The 15465-nt window shown below is 47.2% G+C and overlaps 4 protein-coding genes across 4 annotated transcripts; 2 read left to right on the top strand and 2 right to left on the bottom strand.

The window, feature by feature from the left end:
- Positions 1 to 206: 206 nt before the first annotated feature.
- J4E92_009984 (uncharacterized protein) lies at positions 207 to 1664 on the top strand (the record flags this gene model as incomplete). Its single annotated transcript, XM_051501326.1, has 2 exons — positions 207 to 1070; positions 1287 to 1664. The coding sequence occupies 2 exons, from the start codon at positions 207 to 209 to the stop codon at positions 1662 to 1664; spliced, it is 1242 nt and encodes a 413-aa protein (XP_051348395.1).
- Positions 1665 to 2181: 517 nt separating this feature from the next.
- Positions 2182 to 2513, bottom strand: J4E92_009983 (uncharacterized protein; the record flags this gene model as incomplete). The annotated part of the gene is made up of 2 exons (XM_051501325.1): positions 2182 to 2319; positions 2409 to 2513. 2 exons carry the CDS (start codon positions 2511 to 2513, stop codon positions 2182 to 2184), a joined length of 243 nt encoding a protein of 80 aa, XP_051348394.1.
- Positions 2514 to 3245: 732 nt separating this feature from the next.
- On the bottom strand, positions 3246 to 4611 carry J4E92_009982 (uncharacterized protein; the record flags this gene model as incomplete). Its single annotated transcript, XM_051501324.1, has 7 exons — positions 3246 to 3897; positions 3957 to 4013; positions 4066 to 4152; positions 4204 to 4233; positions 4290 to 4300; positions 4366 to 4388; positions 4560 to 4611. 7 exons carry the CDS (start codon positions 4609 to 4611, stop codon positions 3246 to 3248), a joined length of 912 nt encoding a protein of 303 aa, XP_051348393.1.
- Positions 4612 to 5229: 618 nt separating this feature from the next.
- On the top strand, positions 5230 to 10607 carry J4E92_009981 (uncharacterized protein; the record flags this gene model as incomplete). The annotated part of the gene is made up of 5 exons (XM_051501323.1): positions 5230 to 5277; positions 5336 to 6967; positions 7021 to 7116; positions 7168 to 7924; positions 7969 to 10607. The coding sequence occupies 5 exons, from the start codon at positions 5230 to 5232 to the stop codon at positions 10605 to 10607; spliced, it is 5172 nt and encodes a 1723-aa protein (XP_051348392.1).
- Positions 10608 to 15465: the final 4858 nt, after the last annotated feature.

Raw genomic sequence — 15465 nt, 5'->3', positions numbered from 1 at the left:
AGATACATCGGTTGTCGCAGTCTACGAGCAGCAGCCAGGAGGCTCCCCATCATGATGCTCAGGTAGCACGGATTACGCCTCACCAATCGACCCTCACCCAGACACCCATTGTTATTCCAATTAGAAGTGGCCATCGGTATCCATTCGACCTAAAACCAGTACCAGATCTGAGATGTCTTGGGAATGGGCTAGACCCGTTCGGAACTATGTTTCAATCGAGGAACACTCGCGTGAACGTCGAGAGGCTGAAGATTGAATGCTCCAAATACTTCGGCACGGAGGGTCTGGGTAGGTACTGGATCCCCGAATGCCTGAGCTATGCACACACCTTCCTCAGCACCCTCTACATGGCTTCCGCATACGATGATGTCGTTCACAATCGAGAAATAGAGAGTTTGGAAACCGCGGCACTGCGCCAAGATGTCATACATTTCGTAGGTGGTCACCTCACCGACGTGGAGCAGAGTGTGGCGGATCACAATATCATCGCCGTCAGCCAACTCATACTGGGGGACGTCATAAGCCGCGCCGATTTAGGTCTACGCTACCACCAGATGGGCATTGCCAAAATGATCGAGCAGCGCGGTGGACTTCAAACCTTGGGTGTCAACGGCCAGCTAGCATCTGCAGTCTCGTGGGCAAACCTCGCGACCGCGGCTTTGCAGGAAGCCTCTCCCACTCGGATGTATGTTGACTACTGCGAGATGCGGGCGTTAAAGACATATCCTTTGATCGCTACGATACCGGAATCGCCGCTATACCATCCACACGGCAAATTCATGACGATCGAGAGGTCGGCAAACTGTAATGCGAATGCGCAAAAACTCCTGGAAGACGTTCGCACGATGATGGAGGACCTGCTTGACACCAATAGCTCGAGGCGTGCAGGCAGCTCTAACAAATCGCGCAGTGCCTACGACCGCATCATTCGATTTCGGTCTGTACAGCCCTCCCGCAAAACATCCATACTGAAAACGAAAGACTGGAAGTATGAGGCAATTCGCCTCGCTGCGATCGTCCAGGCTCAGGCTATGTTCGATCAAGTGCCCCTGTCGGAGGCGCTCGACCGTGTGCAGTTACCTGAAATACAACCGTTTTTGTATAGCTCATCGATGGCCTCACACTCTAACGGCTCTTTTTCCTCGACTCTGGACCCCCAAGATGTCAGTCCAGCTACCGACCTTTCCGAAAGCCCCATGTTTGGTTCATACAGCGAAGGCTTTCCTTCCAACCACCGGTTTTCGAATTCATCCACCTCATCACGACCCTTGCTTTCGTCATTGCAGTCAAGCTCATCGGACGTTCCCCTTCAACAAGAAGTGTTGATGCGTGAAGTCAGCGGAGATACCATCCTCCAACAACTACGAGACGCCCTCGAGAACTCCGACCTTTCAGACTGTTGGTCCGATATGGCCGGAGTGCTACTGTGGATTGGCTTGGTCATGGGAGCCGCGAGCAACAACAGCAAAGACAAGATCGTGCGAAGATACTTCTCTGCAACAACAATGCGGGCATGCATCATGCTGTGCTTTGAGCATCCTGAAGCAATTCATTCCACGATGCTCAGAATGACTGATCTTATTGCAGCCTTAGGCAGAAAGTCCAACGAGGGTCAAATGATAAGGAACGACAGCTTCGTGTCGAGGAAGCGATCGAAAAATTGAAGAACTACCGTATGCACAACTCAAAGGAAACGACGTTGCGACAAGCTTTCTCCACAGTGGCAATGTCTTTCGGCGTCTCCGAATGCTCCACCTCGAATCGGTATCCGTGCTCATATAGGGCTGTAGGGCTTAAGTCTAAGGCTGACAAGGCGCAGCCTTACTCTTCTACTATCTCGAAAACATTCGTGGGTATCTAGGCGTGACATCTACTTTCTTCGTACGGATGTATATACTTTCACATTTACTGTACGATATCATTGTAAGGCGTTTTCGGAGTTCTGTTGTTTACTTCAGTCGAGAGATGGCGGCGAATATCTCTTTCAGATACACTCTCATTAACTATCACTTATCATTCATCACTTTGGGCACACTGATTGCTTATGCTTATGGAGCTTGATGATTTATAATGTGCCCACTAACAAGACCTGAGGTCTGGCTCTCAAAGGTTCACGCCTTCATGCCTTCTTTCGTCATAGGTGTGCCCTCACACCCAGTGACCGTGCCATAAGACAACCGCTTAACCCTTGGTAACCTTGTTGATGGTACCATCCTTATCGAGGTGAACGTTCAGCCTCTCGGGCTGGAAGTCCATGGTCTTCATATCACCTTCGTTGAGAACGCGGTGTTGCTGGGGGAGGTCGGTCTTTGCGAAAGTCTGAGAGTGGCGTTGAGTTAGCGCTGAGGTTCAGTACACAGAACAGGGATATTGGATCAGGGGATAAGTTGTAGTCAGAGGCAACTCACCATCTCGTCATGCTGGTCTCCAAGCTTCTTGCCCATGAGCTTACTCATCCAGTCATCGTTGGAGTTTCCGTCCTTGGACTGCAGACCGGGTACTACGAGAGGCATGTTGTGCGGTGGTGTTCGGGTGGTATAGAGTCTGTGTGGATGTACGTGTTTGCTTGCGCGGAGTTTCGAGAGATGTCTTATCGTGGAGGTTGTTGTAGTGTTTGGATTGTTTTGTAGTGCTGGATAGTGGGGTAGAGGGGACGCAGTACTTATGCAAGTAGACCCTGGCTGGCACTTGCGTGAACTAACTTGTTTGTTTGGGCTTTAGGGGTCACCAGGCAGCAAGATGGGCTATGGTGAGGGCTTGGAGGGGAGGGTGACGTCACCCGTGTCTAGCCGCGTAAGTGGGGTTGTTTGGGGTTGATAGAACGCGGGATTGGCATGTGTTAGACTGCGCTGGTTTCGGGATGCGATTTTCCACTTGTCGGAGATACTGCAAGCCTTTGGAAAAGCTGTTTAGAACTTTCGTGCACGTAGAATCAGGCCGAACTTGATGTTAGTGGAAACCTTCTACTGGCAGGTCCGATTGTATGAAAAGTGCTGATCTTCTGCGTTGCAATAATGAAAGGTAACGATAACATCTAGCGGACAGTAGAGCATTACTCTCAAAGCAAGAAAAAGGCCAGCACGAGTTCGTGTTGTTATAACATGGTTTGAAGAATGTGATTTGACCCTGCCTTGCTTTGTAGCAAGCGGATACAGGATACGTAATCTACATTGCAGGATTCCTTGGGGCCCTTGAACGGTCAAAGTAGTCCAAAGACTACACGTACTGACGAGTCTAGTCATCGCTTATTTGCCGTCGCGCATGTTGCGGAAGAAGTCCATGACACCGGTGAAGACGACCAGCAAGATACCGCCTCCAGGTCCCAATCTCAGGACCTTGGGTGTGAATCCCTTGTATAGTGCCGCGAAGCCCTCCTCCTTCATGACCGTACCGAGAGCCGGCCATGCCCAGTTGTACTTGGGGATTGATCCTGCGACCTTGGGAGAGTTCTGAATACGCGACTTGACAACGTCCATAGGAGTGTTTAGGATAGTGCCGACAGTGCCACCGATAGCACCAGACATGAGGTCGTTGGTGATTTGGCTCTTCTTGGTGGTTGCTGCGGGCAGGAGAGCGCGGACCTGGAAGATGCAGCCAAAGTATCCGGCGTTCCACAGGATGTGCCTCCACATGGTCGACTCAAGACCCTGGTAGAGGGTGAGCGGCCCTTCCTGCTTGACAATCTTGGTCACGCAGTCCACCATGCCGTTGTACTTGTGAGCTTGCGCCCTGTCTTGTAACCGGATCTTGACGAGCTCGAAGGGTACGACGACGAAGGCTTCGGTGGCACCTGCGGTGGCGCCGGTGAGGATGGAGAGCGACTGGTTCATCTTGGCCTGGCCGAACAGGTTGCGGTAGAAGGAACCCCATGAGTCATTGGCTGCGAACTTGGTGGCCCTGTGTCGCGTGAGATGGTTTCCTTCTTTGTTGATATTAAGAAGTAGGGAAGCGAGTACCTCTTCGGAGCTTCCATAAGAATAGGCGCGGTGATACCGCGGTACAATCTCGACGCACTGGCAGATGTCAACCCCTCTTGCTCATGATCGCAGGAGCGTCATAGCGTACCCCTCATTCTTGATGATCTTCCTGAAGCAGTCCATCATGCCATTGTAGCCCTCGTCACCGACCACCTTGCCAGAGGTCTGAAGTTGTCTGTGTATGTTTAGAGGCGGTCCCGAGGTGGTGTCACATGCGGTCGCTTACATCCGGGTCTTGACGACGTCCAGCGGGTACCTTGAGATAGTGTTAGTGCCTGAGTCTCGACTATGTGGGTGCGGGATGGTACGTACATGATCAGAATCTATAGATGGAGCTGCATTAGCACAGTTCATCTCACGCGAGCTCCATAGACAGTTGCGCACTCACTTCTGACACACCAGCCACGGCACCTGTACATTGTTAGTCGTGATCGACGTTGCTGAAGCTCGAATTGATCGCAAGAATTTCATGCGCGATAACCGGAGCGAAGCGTGCATATATTTCTTGCTTGAGCGGAACCGGATTTCTCTCGGGTAGCTGTCGCATCGGAGCTGAGCGGTGTTAAGAGAATTGGAACTTACCAGCCGCGAACTGGTAGACAAAAGGCAATGGCTTCGCATCGGCAGCAGACATGTTGGCGGTTGTGGTGGGAGGATGTGAGGTGGTCGAGGGGAAGAGATGAGAGATGGGCGCTGTTGAGTGAGCGGTTCACGGTCGGCGCGCACAATCTGGGGAAAGAGTGCTAGAGCGTGGGATGAATGTCCAAACTCCGCTTAGGCATGGTCCTAGCTTCCCGTCATCGGTTGACACCATTTCGATTGGCGCAAAAGCGACTATCTGACCCGTCCCTGCCTCTGGACATGTCTTGCTACTTTTGTGATACGCGGAGCTACCTGCGATACGCCAAGTCGTGTCAATTCCGTGACTGTATCAATTAGGATATCCGAGGACTACGACGGAAGCCTGCACATGCCGGTCGGCCTAGACCGGGACTGTCTATTATTCCCAATGTTCAACGTAGTCTCCAATCGAACAGCCTAAATTCAATCGTGTCTGCATGTCCCATAGATGCAAAGAGTGGTTCAGGCCAGCGCAGGTCCCCGCACTCGGAGCTGTGTCGCCCATCGGCTCGCAGCAGCCGGCCCGAGCGCGTATCGCCACGAGCTCTCGCCTCGCCCAACGTGATTGGCCACTCACGACGCGTCTCTCGCGTTCGGTGCTTTCAAGACGCTGACGCTACCAACCGTCTCCATGTCCACGCGACAGAGGTCCTTCTTTGACCAGAACCCGAAGCCAAAGGTACTTGGATAGTCCGCTGCCTTCACTGCCGCCGCCTACTCACCTCTCACCCTCGCAGCAGCACTTCAAGGGCCAATGGAACCGCCCACGCAACTTCCCCCACCAAAACAGTAACCAGGCGGCGCCGCAGGCTCGGCAGGTAGTTACTGGCCCTCCCATCATGCCTTCGACCCAGACACGCACCAAGCTCAAAGCTTTCCAATTCATCGAGGGCGCACCCACGGCCGAGTCCCTCCGCCAGCGCGAGGCTGAGAAAGAAAACCTACCTTCGGCGCGAGGAAAGACAGCCAAGCCCATGGGCACACCAAAGGCGAATCGGGTCGCGAAAGATGTGGGAAACACCATCAAGACTCCGAAGCTGCCGACCATTCTCGACTGTCCGCCGCCGTCAACTCCCGCCACCACGAGGCTGCCGCTTGCGGACCTAGTGGGCAACGTCGACGATTCCTCGAGACACGCGCCGCAACCCGTCGCCTCGCCCGAAGAGACGCTGATATGGAGAGGCTCGCAGGCAGTCAACACGCCTTTGCCTCGGAAGAACAAGAAGCGCGCTAGGAGCTCGTCGCCTGTCGGACCGTCGCAAGACGAACACAGACTGGACGGCGCCAGGCAAGACATCACAACACCCCAGGCCGACCCTGCCATGGAGCTGTGGTCACGGTACACAAACAACAAGGGAACACCAAGCGCCAATAAGAGCGTGGCGTTCGCACATCTCATCAACGAATCGTCACCCAGGTCCATGGCTGCTGCTGGAAGTGTCAGTGGGCTTCGCAGATGGGCAAGTTGTGGCGTAGAGTTCCCAGCATCGACCCGGAAGAAACGGAGAACCCACGGTGTATTTCAGCCGGAGCAAGAAGCTACAGAGGACGTTTTCGCTGGCGCATCTAGTTCGGATGGGATTATGCTTGGACAACCCGCGAAACCCAACATCGCGAGCATGGTCCAGCGCATGAGGGAATGCGTGTCAAAGTCACAGCCGCGTATATCGTCACAGATGCCCTCAAGCTCGTCCCCATTGCCTGGGGCCGGCGACCGTCAGGACGAATCGTCAGGCTCTCCTCTTCAGCGGCGTGCACGCGACTATCTTGCAGAAACCTCCGAAACGATACGGCACGAGTCGGCACCTCTAGAAGATACCGTGGAAATGTATGACGAGCTCGTTCAAGAAGATGATTACGTGGAAGCGGCACCGAAGCCACCGGCATCGCAGGGATCCTCAGATGATTTCGGAGACGACTTCGACGCGGACATGGTGGAAGCTTTGGATATATCGCCTGGACCTGTGCAACCTCCACCGCCCACGAAGTCCGCGCCACCAGCACGCTCCACGAGCTACGTTACCATACCCACCGAGCCCATCCATCCGCCCGCACAACATCACTATACAGAACCAGCACCAAAACAAGGCAGTGACGACGATGAGTTTGGCATGGATGACGAGGACGACTTCGCTGCGGATCTGGAACATGTAGCATCGTTGTACGATACGCGATCTGTAGAGTCTCCAATAGCAGACCAGGCCCTGACCGCAGAGGCGGAAGGCGTAGGAGCTACAGCAAGTGCAGCGTCGGCACCCGTCATCAGCCTTCTGGACGACGAGGACGACGATGACGACTTTGGAGAGGACATCGATGCTGACGAGTTCGCTGCCGCCGAAGTTGCAGCCACCCAAGTACCTGCCAATCCTGTAAGTAGAGTGTGAACTTACCCCTGATCAAAGAAGCCTACTAAATCTCGAAGAGTCAACAGGACAATAGAGCAATCCAGCGCTACCTTATCAAGCGAGTGGACGAAAGTTCATATACCACGGATCGCGGCTACCAGATGCCCGAGAAGGTAAGTCACGGACTCAAGCGCCTTTTGGCTGCCCACGCTAACACAGTGTAGGTTCTGCTAGTTGAGGAAGAAAAGACAAAGTTATTCAAAGCGATCACTTTACGACAAGCTTGGTTCGACACTCCATGCACTACGGGCTCGTTCGTGCATGTCATCGGTGACTTTACAAGTACGGGACAGTGTATCATTGATGACCACCACAACATGCTCATTCTTCATCCTGATCATCTCATCTCATCGACTGTTGTCGCTGACTCTTTTGGGTGTTTACGACGTGCGGTGCTGCAAGACCGTGTAAAGGCCACCAGCAAGGCCAACGCCCCAATGCTCTACGGCACACTGCTCCACGAGTTGTTCCAAGAAGCCATGAAAGCGAACGAATGGAGTTCTGTATTCTTATTGGACACCATCGAAACGCTCTTGCCGAACCATCTCGAGACCATACTGGAGATCAACTCAACGTGCGAAGCCGTCAAGGAACATCTGAGCAGCAAGCTGCCAGAGCTACAGGCATGGGCCAAGGTGTTCGTTCGTGCAGAACCTCAAGCTGATGCCGTCGTTCGAGAGCGAAACGGACGTCAGTCGACCATGAGCATTAACAAACTACTTGATGTGGAAGAGCACGTCTGGTCTCCAATGTATGGATTGAAAGGCAACATCGATGCTACTGTGCAAGTGACAATGCGCGATGATCTCGGGGAACGCACATTGACAGTGCCTTTCGAAGTCAAGACTGGCAAGAACTCTTCGAACGCTGCACACGTTGCTCAGACCGCTTTGTACAACCTGTTGTTGTCGAATCGATATGGTACGTCCTCCAAGCCAGATTGAATTCCCCGCTAACTTTGCCAGACGTTGACATTGCTTACGGTATCTTGTATTACCTTGAGACGTCCGAAATTAGCCGTATTCCTGCGATTCGCAACGACATCATTCACATGATCATCAAGCGCAACGAGTTGGCTTGCTATGTTCGAGACCGCATCGAGTTGCCACCGATCCTGAAGGAAGACTTCAAGTGTCAAAAGTGTTACGCACAGGAGCCTTGCTTCCTGTATCATAATCTCGTTGAGGATGGAAAGGGCGAGATGTTGAACCCGAAGGCGAAAGAAAGATATGACGAGCTGGTGAAGCCTCTCCAACCTTCTCATCAAGAGTTCATGAAGAAGTGGGACACGCTGTTGACCAAAGAAGAGACGGATATGATGAAATTTCGACGAGAGTTGTGGACCATGTTGAGCACCGAACGGGAAAAGCTCGGTCGTTGTTTCTCGAACGTCATCTTGGAGCCTGGATCTGCCCATGAAGACAAGAACGGCCAAAAGATCAACCGCTACAACTACACGTTCATCAAACAGCAGCCGGCTCCAGGGTTTTCCTTCACCGAGTCCCAGCTCATCATCGGAGAGCCTGTTGTAGTTTCGGATGAGGAAGGCCATTTCGCGTTGGCTAACGGATACGTCACCAACGTGAAAAAGCGTCGTATAACTGTGGCTGTTGACAGACGTTTGCACAATTCTCGAACCAAGCTACCGGGTTTCCATTCACAGAACAACCAAACCTTTGCCGGCATCATGGAGGTCACCAAGGAGGGGGAGACTGTGGCGGAGTTTCAATCTGATGAGGAGCCCGTACTATATCGTCTTGACAAAGACGAATTCAGCAATGGTATGGCTGCAGCGCGCAACAATCTCATCCAGATCATGGATGACAGCGTTTACAAGGCCCACGACCTTCGCGCGCTAATCGTAGACGGTCGAGCTCCTGCATTTAAGCCCGTACCAGATGCGCTGTCATTGCCTCACTCATCGCAAATGTCCATGAACTCTGATCAGCGCGCTGCCGTCGCAAAGGTCATGTCTGCAAAAGATTATGCCCTCGTGCTGGGTATGCCGGGAACCGGGAAGACAACCACAATCGCGCACATCCTTCGTACGCTGGTGGCGAAAGGTAAAAGTGTCCTGCTTACTTCGTACACCCATACTGCTGTCGACAACATTCTTCTCAAGATTCGAGATGACAAGATTGGCATACTACGCTTGGGTGCTGCGAAGAAGATTCATCCTGAAGTCAGAGAGTTTGCTACGCTTGCTGCGGAACCGAAAGACAGCCTCGAGGAGCTTGAACGATCATGGATGCAGCCGCCAGTCGTGGCTACGACGTGCCTTACCATCAACCATCCCCTGTTCAATCGCCGCGTCTTCGACTACTGTATCGTCGACGAGGCGTCCCAGATCACCCTACCTGTATGCTTAGGGCCCATTCGCATGGCTCAGAAGTTCATTTTGGTGGGCGATCATTATCAGCTGCCCCCACTGGTCCAGAACAAGGAAGCCATGGAGGGTGGACTTGATGTGTCGCTGTTCAAGCTCCTTTGCGAGGCTCATCCACAAGCAGTCGTCAGTCTGGAGCATCAGTATCGAATGTGTGCTGAGGTCATGCTACTGTCAAACAACTTCATCTACTCAGGACGGCTGAAGTGTGGTACGAATGCTGTTGCTTCCCGCAAGCTCACGCTCCCCAGGCCCGACGGTCTCACTGCTTACCACCATGGTCCGCATCAGTCAAGATCTAATGAAGTGCAGCCTTGCGTTGGCCCTAATACCGCACGCTGTTGGATATCTCGTTCCTTGTCGCCGGATCAACCCGTTGTGTTCGTCAACACCGATCTCATTTCATCGACCCTAGAAGCGCAATCTGGGTCGCGCATCACCAACACCCTGGAGGCACGGCTTGTCACACAGCTCACGGTGTCTCTTCTCAGCCTCGGTGTCCCTGCGGGAGAGATTGGCATCATAGCGTTCTATCGTTCACAGCTCGCCCTGCTGCGACAAAGTCTGGCTTCTGCACACACCCAGACGCAGTCCTCCGAACTCGCTGCCCCCGTCATCAGCGGTCAAGGCTGTGCGGGTGTGGAGCTACATACAGCAGACAAGTTTCAAGGCCGCGACAAGGAAGTCGTTATCGTGTCTTGTGTACGGAGCAACGAGAACGGCACAGTCGGTGATCTTCTGAAAGATCGAAGACGCGTCAATGTTGCCCTCACTCGCGCGCGATCGAAACTTGTCATCGTCGGTAGCGAGAAGACTTTATCGAGCAACGAGCTTCTGCGTGACATGGTCGCCCTTTGCCGAGAGAATGACTGGGTACTTGATCTCCAGCCCGATTTGGTCGAATCGCATGCCTTCGACGAAAGCATTACACAAACAAGCAAGACACCTGTGAGACAGTCGACCTCGTTGTTCGCCAGCAAGATGGCGAAGAGCCCTAGCCTGACGCCCAGCCCATCGAAGAAGCGTAAGGCACTCGGCGATCTCACAGCGAAACCTAGTAAGGTGAACGCTAGGAGCCCGAAGAGAAGAATCGGTAGCAAAAGCAAGAGTAGTAGCCCTGATGAGAAGAGGATACCAGGAAAAGTCATTACAGCAGGAAAGAGGGGCTTATTGGAAGGTAGACCAATCTTGAGGGATATTTACAATGGCGCCATCTAAAGGACAGGTATCTGCAAAGGCTTGACAGGCGCGTTCACGTTCAAGAGCCATCATGTTGAGTTAGGTGGGTGGCTTCTCCGATGTTGGTTTGACAGGGTGTAGGACAACAAACGACGGACTTTATGTAGGATAGAAGCATTATTAGATAGCAGCGCAGCCCGGGAAAGCATGGATTGTGCGAAGGATGTGCACGCTATTAAAGCAGCATCAAATCACGGTTTCGAATCGTCAACTTTTAGTGTGCGTACACAAACGTCTAGCCAGTCCATCTGTCCAGTCATAATAAAGTGCCTTGTCTCTCGCGAAACATAGCGCCCCAACATGTCAGATCCTGTCGCTATCGACTCGCGACAGCACCGTAGCCGGCGTACCATGAGCTCGCCAACTTGTGTTAACACTATGCGAGAGTGAGGGAGAATGGTTCCGCTCCATCCGTACCTACCAACTCCACCAAAACGTAACAATTCGCGACCCGAACCACAAGGTTTGAGGTTTCTAGATAGCCTCGCAGAGCGCGACGCATTGCTACTCGCGATTGAACCTTCTATCTCTTGATAACCGAAATTGTATGAACGAGTAACGAGCCAAAGGTTGGATCTCTGGAAAGAACAGGATCATGTACCCACAATGGAATAGCAGCAAGGATCTCGAACTTCATCACTCGCAAATTCACGGCATTCGAGCAAAGTTTCACCCTATGCGACACCTGTTAGATGACACTTCATGTTGCGTCTCTCAAAGCATGCATCACTTTATCGACCGACGCGCAGATTCCTGTAGTCGTACGATAGCCACAGGGATGGACCGCTGGCGCAACGTGAGATCTGGCTTTCTTTCCAGCCAAGTGCGCATCCACTGGTTCGTTGATATAGCTCTCATGCACACCCAATAAGGCAAATGGATAACCTATCCTTGCCGAGACGCCCGATTTGGCCATTGCGACGATATGCCGGGGTTCAACCATTGGTGGGGATGACGCTCGGATGGTAGCACAGCGCCGCTGGCTTGCATCACAAATTGCTCACCGTCGAATGAAACGTCTCTCCTCCACATACCGAAGGTACGGCTGAGGGAGTGACTTCAGCTACATGTCGGCTGATCAAGCCGTTCGGATGCTCAGCTCTGCCATATGGCCTCCCGACGCGGACCGTCCCGTTTGCTGTTGACTTACAGCATTTATAGATTCCGCGCCGACAGCCACATGCTTACAGCATCATCAACCTTCCCTAACCTTGGCCACTTAGTCGGGTGTCTTTCCGACATAATGAAGACCCTAGTCGGTTTTATCATCTGCTCGCGATGTGCGCCGGTTCTTGCATACGACAACGGGCAGTTCAGACAGTTTTACGCGGCAGGGGCTTGGGATGATGTCTTGCAAGAACTCATGAACGGTATTTGCGCAGTCGAATGGACGGAACTGCAAGCTGATCCAGGGCGAGGTGGTTGGGTGCTGGTGTCCTGCATCCTGGAAAACTTCACGGTGATTCGAAAGACGGAGATGGCAATTGTATCCGTCGTACTAGGCCTATTGCCCATGGCACTGCAATTTGTCGGACCAAAGGTGGCTGATATCGCGATCTTGGGGATGCAGCGCCCGGTGTTGGCAGCCCTGATTTCTCTGGGTAGTTCCTGTCCGACACTAGAGAGCGATCGTTCGGGGTTGGAAACCGTAAGGAACATAGGCCATGCGTCTGGAAGTGGATCGGACGACATCCTCTGGCCAGACAAGCTGATTGACGCCCCTCTTTGGGCCAAAGCCTTGATATCTGGCTTTGAATACGTTCTCGTCGGCACAGCTGCGGCAAACTCGGTTATCCAGGGGTGGCAGCTCAGCTTCTGGGCTATCTCATTCATCTCAACGCTCGTCGGGACGTACGGTAATACGGCTGAAGGCTTCTCCCCGCTACTCTGGGTCTTCCTTCCACTTCCAATTCAGGCGATTGGGATGTGTGTTCTGTATCTCGGTAGCGAGTTTGAAGATCAGTCTCCATCGCACGTGTCATGGCAACATCCCCTGTTGGTCGCTTGGTGTCCTCCTGCCTCATGGCGCTTGCGAGAATGGTTGATACGAGAAGTAACGCCGCTGGCGTTCAGCAAGAATGGTATTGGGAGAAAGAAGAAGGATAGCCTGAGAAGAGGCACCCGATACTGGATGTTAATACTTGACTGGGCAGTTAGACTGCTAGTCTGGGTCCAAGTGCTTTATGGAACGATGGTACTTTCAAGCGAGTTGTTTTTGTCGCTGTTCACAGCGCTCGAGGTCGTCGGAAGGTTCCTTGCTGGTGCGATGGTTTGCCGGGTTGTTCTGGAATTCGAGATGTACGGATTGCGTAAGGTGTCTAGAATTTGTTTGCAATCTAGAATATAGCGACTATAGTAGAGTAATAATAAGAAAGAGAAATTTAAAAGGTTCTAGTTTTTAAAGCTATATTTTAAAGAACTAGACTAATTAAAACTAGAATTTTAAGTATTTTAGAAAGCTATAAACTTTATTAAAAGCAAGCTATAAACTATAATTTATAAGCCTATACTAAGAGTATAAAAGAAAAAGCTTAATTTAGATAGAGTATTAATATAGAGTAAAGTAATAAAACATAGTTAGTAACTCTATATAGTAATCTTAATATAAGTATATTTTTTAAATACTTTATACTTACTATATATAGCTATAAGTATTTATAAAACTTTTTCTTTAATATTTACTATAAATATAAATAGTAATAATATACTTATAAAAAGTAATAGTAATAAAAAGTATTTTTAGTAAACTTAAAGATAAACTTAAAAGTAGTAATAAAGAAGCTATAAAGCTATAAAGCTAAAAAAATATTAAAATATTTTTAAAAGTTAATATAAAAGCTTTCTAAAAGAAAGCTCTTAGTATTTAAGTAAAGACTTTAGTAGAAAAAGTAAAAGTTAAAGTAAAAGTTAAAGTATAGTATAATATAGCCTTTTTCTTAGCTATAGGTATAAATAAGTAGAATTCTAAGTAAATATAAGTAAACTTTAAGTCTAAAGTAATATTAAATTATAGTACTATACTATAAAATATAAAAAGATATTTATATAGATAAACTATAGTATAAAGAATAGTAGCCTAAAGAAAGTTATAAAATGCTTTATATATAAAGAATACTTTTTTTCTTTTTTTTTTCTTTATTTAATAACTTTCTATTTTAAAAAACTTCTTATATCTCTAAGAACTCTATATACTAAGATACTACTCTAACTAAACTTAATACTAATACTAATATTCTTTTAAAAATATCTTTTTCTATAATAAATAATATTATAATTAGTACTTCTAATAACTTCTCTAAAAAGCGTTTTATTATTAAGTATATAATAGCTTTTACTATACTAATTATAGTAGTAAGTAACTATAAAAATAGTTTAAGTACTATTTTAAATAAAACTATTCTTCTTATTAAAAGTATAATAATATTTACTATAAAAAATATATAAAAGAACTTAAGTACTACTAAATTAAACTTAGAAGTAAAGAGAATACTAAAAATACTTAATAGTAGCTTTAGTATATTAGTTATTTTATCTATACTAAGTAGGCTATTTATAAAGTAAAGGCTAGACCTTTTATATACTAAATAGAGACTTATAGATATATAGTATATATAGCTTTAGTAAGTAAAAGCTAAGCTTTTTAGAGTACTACTAGTAGCTCTAATAGTAGAAGATTATAACTTTATTAAGACTACGTTATATAGCGTATATAATAAGTTAAAAATAGAGATTTTTATTATTATCTTTATTAAGTATATAATTATTAAGCTAAGGTATAAGTAGTACTTTATAAAGAAGTCTATATTAAGTAAGTATAGTATACTATTATAAATAACTTAAGTATTATTATAAAGTTTAGACTATAGTTATAAAAGCTTAAGAGTTATTAGTATAAATAAAGAATAGGTAAGTAAATAAGTAGGTAAAAGTAAATATAAATAGTAAGTAGTAGTTATATAATATAGCTAATAAAACTAGCTTATAAGTAATTATATATAGAATATAAGTTATAAGTATATATATAAGTATTATATAGGCGTTATATAGATATTCTAGATTATCTTAAAAGCTTTATACTAGTAATAGACTTACTTAGTTTCTTTTTAGTGCTATATTATTATATAAGGCTAGTACTAGTACTACTAGTTAATAGTTTAGATAGCTATTAGTAATATATAATAAATATAAAGTAGTTAGTCTATTATAATTACGTGTGTATTAATTATTATAGAGGTAGTATAAGTATAAGTATTATAAGTTATAAATCTAGGCTTATATTAGAGATTTTTATATTTACTATTAGGTCTAATATAGTAATATGTTATTGCGCAATTACGTAATTATATAATTATATAATTGTTTAATTTCTAAAAAAGTATACTATAGAATCTATCTCTTAGGTCTAGAGAGAGAAAAAAAAGCTTAAGTAGTTAAGCTTTTCTTAGTCTATAAGCTTTATATTATAATATAGAAAAATTAGAAAGCTATATAATTCTATATAGTCTAATAAGTACTTATAATATTAAACTTTATAATAAATATCTTGTTTAAGCTATTATATATTTTTCTCTAAAGTTCTAATAAAAAGTTCTAAAGATTCTATTATATATATTTTTCTTAGGTTTAATAGAGTTATAAAAGTTATAAAAGTCTAAGACTATAAAGTCTTAATTCTTAATACTTAAGAAAGTTTAATAAAATAGAATACTCTAGAAAACTATACTAAAATTCTTTTATTAAAAGGTAAAGAAATAAATAATAACTTCTACTTTTTAAAATAAATTTATATAGCTACTTATAATAGAATTTAGCTTATTAATAAGTTTAAACTTAAGTT

This window comes from Alternaria infectoria (assembly GCF_024043175.1).
Source record: "Alternaria infectoria strain BMP 0036 chromosome Unknown scaffold_30, whole genome shotgun sequence".
NCBI lineage: Eukaryota > Fungi > Ascomycota > Dothideomycetes > Pleosporales > Pleosporaceae > Alternaria > Alternaria infectoria.
The sequence above is the reverse complement of the archived record's forward strand: the minus strand, read 5'-3'. Positions and strand labels throughout refer to the sequence as shown.